Source organism: Dendrobates tinctorius, unplaced genomic scaffold (assembly GCF_039654945.1).
Source record: "Dendrobates tinctorius isolate UK_male_01 unplaced genomic scaffold, ASM3965494v1 ptg000069l, whole genome shotgun sequence".
In the NCBI taxonomy this organism is placed as follows: domain Eukaryota; kingdom Metazoa; phylum Chordata; class Amphibia; order Anura; family Dendrobatidae; genus Dendrobates; species Dendrobates tinctorius.
The window spans coordinates 21,232,037-21,247,304 of NW_027361737.1; the positions used below are offsets into that span (position 1 = coordinate 21,232,037).

The following is a 15,268-nucleotide window of genomic DNA, read 5'->3' on the forward strand; positions in this document are numbered from 1 at the left end:
AATTATACTGCACGAGGAATGGCATAAAAAATAAATAAAACCAATTCTTCACCTTCTGCTGATTTTTCTTTCTGCCTCCCAAAGATTGCAGTAAAGCTTGGGGCACATTTATCCTGCACTCTGCACTGAGCGCTTGCATCGGAGTTTCCATGTAAATCTCTGAAATGCGTGATTCATACGGAACCCCTGGAGGAAGAATCTCAATAATGAGGCAGCAGTGCCGGCGTTGGCGGCAGGCAGACCAGGTAGTTGCCTAGGGCCCCCGCTTCCCCAGGGACCCCCAGCTAGTGGCACATCACACAGCCGCTATGGGGCCCGTAAGGCAGGGGGGCCCACCTGCCGCCAGCGCTGACTCCCCTCACCACCGCATTGAACTATACTGGCATCTTCCCGTACAGTTCAAAGCAATGATGGAGGAGAAAGCGTCAGCTGATGTTTCCGCTCCCATAATGACACAGCAGGTGTGCGATGACGGGGGTTATATGCTATGTGGGGCTGTGCGGCTGTGCTATATACCATGTGGTGCTGTGTTATATACCATGGGGCTGTGCTATATACCTTGTGGGGCTGTGCTATATACCTTGTGGGGCTGTGCTATATACCACATGGGGCTGTGCTGTATACCACGTGGGGCTGTGCTATATACCAAGTGGGGCTGTGCTGTATACCATATGGGGCTGTGCTGTATACCATGTGGCGCTGTGCTATATACCATGTGGCGCTGTGCTATATACCATGTGGGGCTGTGCTATATACCATGGTGCTGTGCTATATACCCTGTGGGTCTGTGCTATATACCCTGTGGGTCTGTGCTATATACCCTGTGGGGCTGTGCTATATACCATGTGGGGCTGTGCTATATACCATGTGGGGCTGTGCTATATACCATGTGGGGCTGTGCGGCATGCTATATACCATGTGGTGCTATGTTATATACCATGGGGCTGTGCTATATACCTTGTGGGGCTGTGCTATGTACCATGTGGTGCTGTGCTACATACCACATGGGGCTGTGCTGTAAAACATGTGGGGCTGTGCTATATAACATGTGGAGCTGTGCTATATACCATCTGGTGCTGTGTTATATACCATGTGGTGCTGTGTTATATACCACATGAGGCTGTGCTATATACCACGTGGGGCTGTGCTATATACCATGTGGGGCTGTGCTGTATACCACATGGGGCTGTGCTATATACCACATGGGGCTGTGCTATATACCACATGGGGCTGTGCTATATACCACATGGGGCTGTGCTATATACCACATGGGGCTGTGCTATATACCACATGGTGCTCTGCTATATACCATGTGGGTCTGTGCTATATACCATGTGGGGCTGTGCTATATACCATGTGGGGCTGTGCTATATACCATGTGGGGCTGTGCTATATACCATATGGGGCTGTGCGGCTGTGCTATATACCATGTGGTGCTGTGCTATATACCATGGGGCTGTGCTATATACAATGTGGTGCTGTGCTATATACCATGTGGTGCTGTGCTTTATACCATGTGGGGCTGTGCTATATACCATGTGAGGCTGTGCTATATACCATGTGGGGCTGTGCTGTATACCACATGAGGCTGTGCTATATACAACATGGGGCTGTGCTATATACGACATGGGGCTGTGCTATATACCATGTGGTGCTGTGCTATATACCATGTGGGGCTGTGCTGTATACCACATGGGGCTGTGCTATATACAACATGGGGCTGTGCTATATACGACATGGGGCTGTGCTATATACGACATGGGGCTGTGCTATATACCATGTGGTGCTGTGCTATATACCATGTGGGGCTGTGCTGTATACCACATGGGGCTGTGCTATATATGACATGGGGCTGTGCTATATACCACATGGCTGTGCTATATACCATGTGGTGCTGTGCTATATACCACATGGGGCTGTGCTATATACCACGAGGGGCTTTGCTATATACCATGTGGGGCTGTGCTATATACCATGGTGCTGTGCTATATACCATGTGGGTTTGTGCTATATACCATGTGGGGCTGTGCTATATACCATGTGGGGCTGTGCTATATACCATGTGGGGCTGTGCTATATACCATGTGGGACTGTGCTATATACCATGTGGGGCTGTGCAACTGTGCTATATACCATGTGGGGCTGTGCTATCTACCATGTGGTGCTGTGTTATCTACCATGGAGCTGTACTATATACAATGTGGTGCTGTGCTATATACCATGTGGGGCTGTGCAATATACCATGTGGGGCTGTGCTATATACCATGTGGCTGTGTTATATACCATGGGGAGTACATTATACATTATATTCTATGGAGGAGGCTGTGTTATATAATATGGGGTGCTACATTGTATTCTATGGGGAGGTGGGCTGTATTCTATTCTATTCAGGGTTACATTATATTCTATGGGGAGGCCTGTATTATATTATATTCTATGGGGGTGATTGCATCATGCTCTATGAGGGGGCATCATTATTCTATATGAGGAAGCTACATTGTTTTCTATGGGGGAGCTAGATTATATTGTATGGAGGCTTCATTATACTTTATGAGGAGGCTACATTATATTCTATTGGGGCTGCATTATACTATATGAGGAGGGCTACATTGTATTCTTTGGAGGGGCAACATTATACTATAAAAGGGCTACATTATATTCTATGGGGGGCTGCATTATTTTCTATGAGGGGGCTGCCATATATTCTATGGAGGGGCTGCATTATACTATATGATATGGGCTGCATTATATTTTATGGGGGGTTACATTATATTCTGTGGGGTGGCTGCATTACACTAAGAGGGGGGCTGCATTATATTCTATGAGGGATGCAGAGAAGAGCGACCAAGGTTATTAGGGAACTAGGGGGTCTGCAATACCAAGACAGGTTATTACATTTGGGGTTATTTAGTTTGGAGAATCGAAGGCTTAGGGGTGATCTTATTACAATGTATAAATATATGCGGGGACAATACCAAGAGCTTTCTAATGATCTTTTTACTCTTAGACCTGTGACGGGGACAAGGGGGCATCCTCTACGTCTGGAGGAAAGAAGGTTTAAGCATACTCACAGACGCGGATTCTTTACTGTAAGAGGAGTGAGACTATGGAACTCTCTGCCATATGATGTTGTAATGAGTGATTCCCTACTAAAATTTAAGAATGGACTGGATGCCTTTCTTGAAAAGTATAATATTACAGGGTATATATACTAGTTTCCTTAATATTGCGTTGATCCAGGGAGCAAGTCTGATTGCCGTATGTGGAGTCAGGAAGGAATTTTTTTCCCCAATGTGAAGCTTACTTGTTGCCACATGGGTTTTTTTTTGACTTCCTCTGGATCAACATGTTAGGGCAAGTTAGGATAGGATATGGGTTGAACTAGATGGACTTAAAGTCTCCCTTCAACCTTAATAACTATGCTATGCTATTACATTATATTGTATGGTGTGGCTGCATTATGCTCTATGGGGTGACTGCATTATACTGTATCAAGGACTATGGGGAATATATTATACTATATGAAGAACTATGTGGTGCATTATACTATGGGAAGTGAATTGTACTACATGGATGACTGGCGGTGTATTATACTATATGGAGGACTATGAGGTCTGTATTATATTATATGGAGGACTGAGCAGTGTATTTTAATATATGGAGGACTATGAGGAGTGTATTATATTATATGGAGTACCATGGGGAGTGTATTATGCTATATGGAGGACTATAAGGAGTGTATTATACTATATGGAGGACCATGGGGAGTGTGTTATACTATATGGAGGATTAAGGAGTGCATTATACTATATGGAGGACTATGGGGCACATTATATTATATGGAGGACTATAGGGAGTGTATCATACTATATGGAGGACTATGGGGTGTAAACTGTAGATGTGCTGCTGATCACATGATACTGTATGGTGATATGTTAGCGATCCATTAGTGATTGTTCTGTCCCGATCAATCTTTCTCAGATGGTGGAAAGAGGCCGGGAAACAAGTGTTGAACGACTTCAAAATTGTCGATCACACTCATTTGGCGGCCTGAACTCCGCGCATGTAAATACAATCAAAATGCTTCTGTGTGATGTGCAATATGTTAGCATTTGGGGCCCCATTATAACTTTGCCTAGGGCCCCACTTTGCCTAAAACCGGCCCTGTGAGGCAGAAGGAGGCACTATGGATGCCGTCTGACCTGTGATCCGGAGTTACTCTGCTGCCTCATTATAGTGAATGAATCACCCGGTGGTTTCATCTGAATCACGTCACTCAGAGATTTACATGGAAACTCCAAAGTAAGTAGTCAGCGTAGAGTGCCAGATAAATGTGATCCAAAACATTATGTACCATGTGCCCAATAAACGCTTCAACGCAATCCACGAAAAAGCAAGCCCTCACTCAGGTATGTCATCTGTTAACGGAAATATAGGGGCTTCCACGTTACTGGTAGAACAAAGGCTCTGGAAAAGCAGAATGGTTGCTCACCCGCCAAAAGAAATTCAGCAAATTCTCCACTGCCAAATCCAAATGCCCCCCTCCCTTCTGAGTCCCACAGTGTACCTAAACCACATATAGCATCCACGCTTGGCATTTCTGAAGTGATGAGAGCCTGCCTAACTTACGGGTGCATGCTTCCAGAAGCACGGGCTGTGCATGACGTAATGGTGACTGCAACGTACTGGTGACTGCAAAATACTGGTCACTACAGCACACTGGTCACTACAACAGCAGTTTGCTTCGCAATTTTCACTCAGCAACATTCAATGCTACTTGTTTCTGGAAAATACCCATGGAGTCAAAATCGTCACTACACCTGTAGATAAATTCCCAAAGGGGATAATTTCCAAAATGAGGTCACTTGAGGGGGGATTCTGCTCTTCTTGCAATTAGGGGCTCTGTATATGGAATCTGCCAACTGTTCTAAGAACATCTACACTACAGAAGTCAAATAGCGCTCTGTTCCTCCCAAGTCTCTCCGTATGGCTAAGTAGTACTGTATAGCCATATATGGGGTATTGCCGCGTTCAGTAGAAATTGTGGGACAAATTTTGGTGCCATTTTAACCCACTTCTTGTGTGAAAATGTAAAATCTGGGGCTAAAACAAAATTTTGGTGGTAAAAATGTAGGTATTTTTTTCTTTGCTGCCTAATGGTATAAAATTTTGTGACACACCTGTGGTGTCAATATGATCACTGCACCACTAGATAAATTAATTGAGAGGTGCAGTTTGTAAAATGGGGTCACTTATGGGTGGTTTTTCTGTATTGGCACTTCATGGGCTCTCCCATTGGGTCATGACACCTGCAAACCATAACAGTAAAATCTGGCACTCCTTGCCTTCTAAGCTTTGCACAGTGCTTTAAAAATATTTCCTGATTACATGTAGGATATTGGCGTGTAACAAGGTGGCACGGGGTGGTAGTTGTGGGCGAGTTTACTAAGCCACAGTCAGTGAGCACCCCGGAAACTTGCACATGAAAAGACAGGTGAAGTCCCAGTCCTGTGGCACAGTCAGTTACCTTCAGCACACATTCACTTCGGTTACAGGGGATGAGGTCTCAGGAAACACCACAAGCCAAAGCTCTGTTCCAACGGTAAAACTTTACTGAACACGGTGAAAACAAGACAATGCTTCCTGTACTTTTTTTGCAGCCTCTGTATGTTGCATACCACCAGCTCATATCTGGGTCCCGAACCCCGTAGTGTTCCTGGGGATGATCCCGCAAAGCCAGTGTCTGCCCACGCTGCCCGTCAAGCTAGGGCAGCTTTTATCCCCATGACCGGGGAATCCTCTGTCCTCGCTATGGCTCAGGTCTCGCCCTGGGCAAGCCTGCCCGGGCTCTGCTCTAAAGGCAGGAAGTCCTTTCCCTAAGTTCAGAGGCTTTGCACCATCCCCCTTTTAATGCCTCCCAACTGGTTAACCCTTAGTACTCCATCCCTAAGCTAACAAAAACATTTTTATGTTACAGTATTAAACATTACATACACGAACATTGGAAAACCGCACATATCATCAATAAAACGTTAGGAAACTGCCCGTAACAGGTGCTAGCTATTCAGGAGAGAGAAGGCAATTGAGGGTCCCCACCACCTCCTTACACTCCTCCCTCCTAAAACATGGTCATCCCTGACCATGATGGCTCCTGTAGATTTAAAGACAGTGGTCAACATTTATACAACATTAAGAATGTTTTTAAAACACTTCTTCTGGGTTAACTGTGACCATCACTTCACTCGTCTGGAGCCCTAAAATCAAAAAGTCCAAGTTCCTTTTGAAGTGAGTCCAACTGACTCCGATCCTGTGATTCCTAGGGCTCGTCCACATAAGGTACCAAGTACCAACAGTTCAGAGGTACCATATAGTATCAGTTCTGGTCCATAGTACAGTACTTTCCTACTCCGAGTAAGCAAACTAAAAAAAACAATAAGAACGAACATACTGGCCCAGTGGCCAGTTCAGCAGCAGTTCATATAGTCCTGACCCGGCTCGCTCCTCGGGTCCTCCTGCACAGATCTCTCCCCCTCCCTCCTTTGAGCAGACCACGGGCCTTTATACACTGGTGGGCTGATTTTAACAGGGGACAGTCCAGGGTTAAAAGAAGGGTAAAGTCGAAGGTTAAAAATAGTTCTGTTCTTAAAGCAGCCGCACACATAGTCCATAGTGATTATCCCTTGATGGGATTCAGCCCCGTAATCCAGCAAGGGGTGCACAACTAAAACTTGGAGGAGGGGGGAAAAAATGGACAAAAAGTTCTGTAACTGTGACCGTACTGGTCCCCACTGACACCCAGTCCAGGTGCCATATAGGGCTCACTGCCCTTTCAGAGACGCCAAACAGTATTTTATCCAGCAGGTGCAACCAGCACAACAACACATTTTTTTTTCCAAAACAGGACCACATCAATCTGTACATGGTCGCTGATGAGAGTAATGGGCCGCATTTGGTCCCTGCAACACAATTTATGTGTGAACCGAGGATCTGCTGGAGGTGCCTCCGCTATGTCTCCTACTCCATGCCCCCCCCAGCGGCAGTCTCATGGCTCCAAGAACTTCCTGCTCTGGTGCTTCAACTGCTGCCGCCACATTCTGTCCAGGCACTGCTTCTTCCTGCCTAGCTGCCGGAGCTGCGGCCGTTACAGCTGGTCGCACATCACATAGGGCTACACGCGCCCGCCGTTCCCCCGGGCTGGAGACCATCCTGATGGCCAACGCATATCGCCCCCGAGGTCCCTGCTTCTTCATAAACGACACTCCGTCCCATTCCTGTATGGGGCAGTCACAGCGAATAGACCCAGCGTTGACGTAGACCTTCTCCCGGGTCTCAGGCTTGTAGATGAAGCCATATCCCCGGGTGGGATGGAAGTATTACATGTACCAATGGGTTATCCGGTCTGACATAGCTCCCCTGCCGGGGCATTGTAGCTCCCTCACAATTCAGCGTTCTCGCCGCTTCTTCTAGCTAATCACCCCTTGGTTCCACCAGTCCTCCTCAGGAGAACACACTCTGGACTCCAGGTAGGCGCCGGTAGAAGCAGCAGGAGTCGGCGAAGATGGCGGGGCTGCAAGAGGTGAGGGGGCAGGAGATGATGTGGCAGCCTGGTCGGACGCGGGTTCCCTACTCACCGCCGCTGCGCCTGGTGAGCCAGGAACTACGGTCGCGATGACCCCTCTTTCAGGCTGTTTCCGATTCTGCCAGTCCCGCGATATCCTCGACCTCGAGAGCCTGCTTGTCTTACCATCAAAAAGATCGCCACTCCTCCCACTTGCTCATCCACCCGGTTTTGAAGTGCAGGCCTGTCTCTGCCTTGGCCACAGATCGCTTCCAGTCCTGGCGTCCAATGCCACCACGGAAGGACATGCTTTGACTCTGCATGCTGTCAGGCAATGGCGTTTTCTCTCCCGACACGCTGTCTCGTCCTTCTGGGCTCCTCCCATTCGTGGGCAGAGTCACTTCTGACTGCTCCACCTGTTTCCTCACACTCTGTTGGAAAGGCTGAAGCTTCTTCACCCGCACCCATTTTGGGTGGGCATTAATCACATTGGGATGTGACCTTGGCTCAGGCCAAGGCCTTCTTTCTTTTGGCGCCAGTTTCTTTCTAGGACGCCCACGAAAAGTGGCACCACCCTCCATTTTTTGTGCCACTGACTGTCTCCTTCTCAACAGTGTTTGGTGCCATCTTGGACCACAGCTCAGTCATCAGTTCACAAGTCCCGGGAATCTTTTCCACCAGTTCGGTAGCTGGGAGCTTCTGGATTCAATCCTGCTGAATATGCCAAATGTAAGTAGGTACGAGGATGCAGTAACCCAGGAATGCAGAGCAAGGGTTAACAAGAATGCGGTTTAATTTACAGCAATAAACTCCTCGCAGGGACATAACAGGAAGGGAAAAGCAGGTGAAAGCAATGTTATTGTGATACAATGCAACAGTCTTGCTATCAAATTCAACTTATCGTGACTCCGCTGTCCTTTAGTCGCGTGCGGTCTGATGGATGATGGAAAATACAAAATATAATGACACGTCACTCCTCAAAATATGGTGGTGCCCGGATAAGGGTAACCAATCCTTGATCAATGTAAAAAATTAAACCGGCACATAAAAGATCAATGCTGATAATGAATATTTTATTTTATTTTATTTCAGAGGGCATAATCCAAAAAAACATGACGTTTCGGTCTATTCATTGACCTTCATCAGACGGTTTAAGATTGAAGCCCATAAGAAGAGAGAAATCATGGGAGAATCTTGAGTAGGTCATAGGAGACAATCTGGTGCAGAAGTGCTGTGCAGTAAAGGGAGGGAGCCGATGAAAAATATGCATTTTTCACCGGCTCCCAGCCGTTACTGCACAGCGCTTCTACACCAGATTGTCTCCTATGACCTACTCATGATTCTCCCATGATTTCTCTCTTCTTATGGGCTTCAATCTTAAACCGTCTGATGAAGGTCAATGAATAGACCGAAACGTCATGTTTTTTGGATTATGCCCTCTGAAATAAAATAAAATATTCATTATCAGCATTGATCTAGTTCCGGATTAATTTTTTACATTAATGGATGATGGAATGCCGATGGAGGCTGATACTGCGTCTTTAGGCTTCCCCGCCCAACACACGGTTCCACTTCTGGCGGCAACGGCCAATCACCGGTTTTGCCCTTTGAGCCCCTAGTCCATTGAACTGCAGAGCCGAAGTGTGGAGCTCTGCATAAGTCTCTACTCGGCATGTGCTTTGCTGTGCACCTGTCGATAGCTGGATACACACCCCACGATGCTGCTCCTGGTGCTCATTCCTTAGTGAACCCACACGGCGCTGCTTCGCTCGGCGCCCATCTCTCTGCGCTCTCACTGCTATTCTGGAGCCCTCACTGAACCCCACCCGAGTCTCTGTACCATGCTTCATCTTACTTTGCAGAGCCCAGTCGGCCACTGCCTTCGCCTTCCTCCGGCGGGAACTCGCTGGCTTTTCCCGCACTACACTCTCTCTTTTCCTCTTGCTTACCACGCCCCTTATCTCCAGGTCATGGGTCCTGTCCGGCTCCCATTTCTTTCCCCCCCTGCAACACTGGATGCAGCCTCGGCAGTTCCAGATCCGGTATTGCACAGGTACCCACAGCCCAGTCTTCCTCCTTACAGGCGCACTCAGGAAAAAATGGACCCCAGTTTGTTGTAAAACATTTTCCTATTAGCCCTTAGAAAAATTAAAAACTTGGGGCTAAAACAACATTTTAGTGATAAAAATGTAAATTATTCATTCTTCACCGCTCAGTGGTATAAAATTCTTTGAGGCACATGTCGTGTCAATATGATCACTACAACCCTAGATGAATTCATTGGGGAGTGTAGTTTGTAAAATGAATTCACATATAGGGGTTTTCGGCTGTTCAGGCACATCAGGGGCTCTGCCAATGTGACATGACACCCTCAAACCATTCCAGCAAAATCTGAACTCCAATATGGCGCCTCTTCCCTTTTGAGCTTTGCACTGTACCCCTTATGAAAACGCAAAATTTAGGGCCAAAATAACATTTTTGTGAGGAAAACGTGATTTTTTTATTTTCACGACTCAACGTTATAAACTTCTGTGAAGCACCTGGGGGTTCAAGGTGCTCACCTGTTGTGAGTTCATTTTCCCCTTCACCATTGAGGTCTGATGAACTCCCTCTTCTGGTGAAGGAAGGTAGTGAGGCTGATTACCAAGCACCTGGGTATGATGATGATGACAGGGTGACGGGAGTTGCTGACTGGATATAAGGCAGCCGACGCCCTTCTGCCTTGCTGGTGATCTCTCAGAGGGATTCTAGGAGACCAGTCTGATTCCTGCTCCTCAAAAGCTAAGTTTTCTGCACTGCTTTTTGCATTTGTGTTTTGTTTTGTTTTGCCTTGTTTTTCTGAATTTCTGCCATTCCCTGCTGGGGTGAGTTGAATTTCTTTTTGCTCTGTCTTCAGAAAATACCTGAGTGCTGTTATAGTCTTTTTGAAGCCTAGCGTCTTCAGGGCCTTTTTCCCTATCAGCCTGTTGGCCCTTGTTTTGATAGGGTTTTTGGCGGAATGCAGACAGCAGCTTTCCTATCCTGTCCTATTTAGTTAGCTTGGGCCCCATCATTTGCTCAGCCTATCTTTTTATCTGTGTGAGTGTTTTTTCATCTTGCTTCACCGTCATTATATGTTGGGGGCTGCCTATTGCTTTGGGGTCTGCTCTGGGGCAGTTTAGATTTCCCTTTCTGTCTTTAGGCTATGTAGTTCTCCGGCTGTGATCGAGGGGTCTAGGGCACCGTAGGAACCCCCCACGGCTACTGCTAGTTGTTGATAGGTTCAGGGGTCTGCAATCCGATAGCTGCCAACTTCTCTGGTTTTCTGGACTTAGCTAGTATTTCTGTTTTTGCCTCCTACGGTGACTCATTCATAACACTCACCACACATCTAAATACATTCCTTGAGGGGTCTAGCTTCCAAAATGGGGTCACTAGTGGGGGGTTTCCACTGTTTAGGCACCTCAGGGACTCTCCAAACGGGACATGATGTCCGCTATTAAATTTTACATTCAAAAAGTCAAATGACGCTCCTTCCCTTCCGAGCCCTGCCGTGCGCCCAAACAGTAGTTTTCTCCCTCATATTGGGTATAGGCGTACTCAGGAGAAATTGCATTTTATGTTGCAATTTCTCCTGTTACCCTTATGAAAATGTAAAATTTTGGGCCAAAATAACATTTTTGTGGGGAAAATGTGATTTTTTTTTATTTTCACAGTTCAAAGTTATTAACTTCTATGAAGCACCTGAGGGTTTAATGTACCCACCACACATCTAGATCAGTTTCCTGAGGGGTCTAGTTTACAAAATGGTGTCACTTGTAGGGGGAGTTTCACTATTTAGGCACATCAGAGGCTCTCCAAATGCAACACGGTGTCCACAAATTGTTCCAGCTAATTTTGCATTCAAAAAGTCAAATGGCTCTCCTTCCCTTCTGAGCTCTGCCATGCGTCCAAACAGTGGTTTTTGCCCTTATATGGGGTATTGGCAGAATATATTTGCAAAAATTTCTACATTTCTGTTTTTTTCAGTCAAGTTGGGGTACAGAGTGTACATTAATGAGAAAAAAATAAAAACTTTTTTGAATTTACAAAATGGCTGCAATGAAACAAAGACTGAAAAATTTAAAGAGATCTGAATACTTTTTGTACCCACTGTATTACTTAGTCATTAAAGCGTGATCTATTTCAAGTGTTTATTTCTGTTAGTGTTGATGATTATGGCTTACAGCCAATGCCAAAGAAAGCACAAAAGTCATTTTCTCAGTAAATTAGAATAATTAACAAAAACACCTTCAAAGGCTTCCTAAGTGTTTAAAAAGGTCCCTAAGTCTGTTCAGTAGGCTCCACAATCATGGGGAAGACTGCTGACTTGACAGATGCCCAGAAGGCAGTCATTAACACACTCCACAAGGAAAGTACATTTTGCATTTCATTTGGAAATCAAGGTCCCAGAGTCTGGAGGAAGAGTGGGGAGGCCACAATCCAAGCTACTTGAGGTCTAGCATGAAATTTCCACAATCAGTGATTGTTTGGGGAGCCATAGCATCTGCTGGTGTAGGTCCACTGTTTTATCAAGACCAAAGTCAGAGCAGCAGTCTACCAGGAAATTTTAGAGCACTTCATTCTTCCCTCTACCGACAAGCTTTTTGGAGATGGAAATTTAATTCTGCAGCAGGACTTGGCACCTGTCCACACTGCCAAAAGTACGAATACCTGGTTTAAAAAACAAAGTATCACTGTGTTTGATTGGCCAGCAAACTTGCCTGACCTTAACCCCATAGAGAATCTATGGGATATTGTCAAGATGAAGATGAGAGACACCAGACTCAACAATGCAGACAAGCTGACGGCTACTAGCAAAGCAACCTGGGCTTCCATAACACCTCAGCAGTGCCACAGGCTGATCGCCTCCATGCCACTCGACAATGATGTAGTAATTGATGCAAAAGGAGCCCTGACCAAGTATTGAGTGCATTTACTGAACAAACATTTCAGCAGGCCAACATTTCAGATTTTAAAATAATTTTTCAAGCTGGTGTTATAAAGTATTCTAATTTACTGAGATAATGACTTTTGGGTTTTCACTGGCTGTAAGCCATAATCATCAACATTAACAGAAATAAACACCTGAAATAGATCACTCTGTTTGTAATGACTCTATATAATATATGAGACTCACTTTTTGTATTGAAGAACTGAAATAAATTAACTTTTTAATGATATTCTAAAGTTTTGAGAAGCACCTGTAAATAAAGAGTTTAAAGGGAATCTGTCACGCCTTTTTTGAGCTATCATATAATGATATCATTCAACTGTGTGTCACATAAGGATTCTCTAAGTACTTTTGCTTCCCCCTGACCCCGCTCCTTTCATGCATAAATACCTTTTTTATATCGGTTCAGATGTATGTAAACTGCCCCTGTCTGGTCCGCTGGGTGGGGCTTATTCACCTGCTCCCCCCTCCCTGTCTTGCTCTACACAAGAAGAAATGCGTAGAGCAAGACAGGGAGGGGGGGAGCAGATGAATAAGCCCCGCCCAGTGGACCGGACAGCGGCAGTTTACATCCATCTGAACCGATATATAAAAGGTATTTATGCATGAAAGGAGCGGGGTCAGGGGGAAGCAAAAGTACTAAGAGAATCCTTATGTGACACACAATTGAATGATATCATTATATGATATCTCAAAAAAGGGGTGACAGATTCCCTTTAAGTTCCCTTTAATTTGAAGTGGCTATATATATACGGGATAACTGATCATGGTCTTTACTGACAAATGCACTGTATACATTATATGTGATACGTACCATCAATACGGCCACAGTAGTCATTATTGATAAGGTGGTTGCTTCTCTTGGAAGTTGATGCATCCGAACATACAGTGGGAGTTTTTGTTATGGTTTTATGGATAGATGCATTGTGTACATTATACAGTATATGATAAGCTTTCCATTGTATCCACTACACCTTACTATTTGTTTGGTTTCCAGTGTGCTATATTTTCATTCTGTCTACTTCAGTCCTATATGTATTTACTTTCAGTGTACTTGAATAAAATAATGGTTTTGCTGTTTAACTCTGTCCTTTTTTGTGCAGTCACATTTTTAATACAGCCGTGTTTAATGCAGATATTAAAGTAAAACATTTAGAGATGTACCTTGTCTCCAATCTTTAAAAATATACTGAAGCCGTCCCAGGAGCTGAGCTGCAGCTTGTTAGAAATGTTCTGGCACACTTCTCTCACTTTAGTGTTTGTGCCAACTTCAAAGGCCTGTGAAAAGATGAAACATACCATTTATTGAGTCCCTCTTGTCTGTTTGTGACCTTTTATTAAGAACAAGCATATATTTTAGAGCAGCTTCACATTAGTATAATGTTGATGGCTTATTCTTAGGATTGGTCATGAATATCTCGTTAGTAGAGGTCAGACAAGCGGCACCCGCATCAGCTGTTATGATATATGGCACAGAACATCGCAGCTCCACACACTACTTAGTGGCCATTGATGGGAACTGCAGATCAGCTCCTATACATATAAAATTAAACTGTGTGATAAAGCGGTGGTGTTCCATCGAATATATATACACAACTTACAATATTTTTTGCAAGGTATGTAGAGAAAAAAATAAAATGTGTTTGTTCTTCACATTAGCTTTTATTTTTTTCAATTTATTTTTTACAAAGGACCACTAAAATGCACATTAAATTGAGTTACTCTTTCCACAGCAATTATTTTTATGTACTGGACAAGAGGGTTTTTTTCTCGATGGGAAGTAGCTCTAGAAGTCTCATTTATTATTTTGTTTTATTTGCTTTCCTTCCTGTTTTGGTTGTCCGGCCACTCCTGGGAAGGTTCACCACTGTTCCATGTTTTTACTATTTGTGGATAATGGCTCTCACTGTGGTTTGCTTGAGTCCCAAAGCTTGAAAAATTGCTTTATAACCATTTGCAGAGTGATAGATCTCAATTACTTTGTTTCTCATTCGTTCCAGAATTTCTTTGGATAGTGGCATAATGACTAGCTTTTGAGGAACTTTTGATCTACTTTACTTTGTCAGGCAGGTCCTATTTAAGTGATTCCTTGATTGAGAACAGGTATGGCAGCAATTAGGCCTAGGTGTGGGAAGTTGAACTCAGCTTCCCAAAGATGTGATAAGCCACAGTTAATTTATGTTTTAAGGGGTTTGATGCAATCACTTTTTCACACAGGGCCCTGTAGGTTTGGATTTATTTTTCCCTTAATGATAAAGACCTCATTTAAAAACTGCATTCTGTGTTTAGTTGTGTTATCTTTGTCTAATATTTAAATTTGTTTGGTGATCTGAAACATTTAAGTGTCACAAACATGCAAAATAATAGGAAATCAGGAAAGGGGCAAACACTTTTTCACACAACTATAAGTGCATGATAGAAGCTGTGCTTATATGTGAGATAATGAAGACAGCAGTACCCCGGATACATGCAGAGCTCACATCTAGCCATTATAGTTCTTAGTGACAATTCCACAAGTGAAAAATCTTAAACTTAGATCCGGCTATTAAATGTATGCTAATGTATTAAACACCCATGCGCTGTTCGTTTGCAAAACTGATAGCTTACGGACAGCACACTGACTAATCAATGTCAATGTGGCAGTTCACATTAACTTTCTTTTTACATATGGATGAATGCTTACTGTAGTTGTGACATCCCATAAATCCCAAATGATAGCTGTAGCCAATCATTAGCCT

At 44.5% G+C, this 15,268-nt stretch overlaps 1 protein-coding gene across 1 annotated transcript in view; it reads right to left on the reverse strand.

The window, feature by feature from the left end:
- MYO7B (myosin VIIB) overlaps positions 1-15,268 on the reverse strand; it is a 271,725-nt gene that overhangs the window by 36,336 nt on the left and 220,121 nt on the right. The window contains exon 41 of the mRNA XM_073581166.1: positions 13,695-13,808. Within this exon, the coding sequence (XP_073437267.1) occupies positions 13,695-13,808 (114 nt within the window). The remainder of the gene's footprint in view (positions 1-13,694; positions 13,809-15,268) is intronic.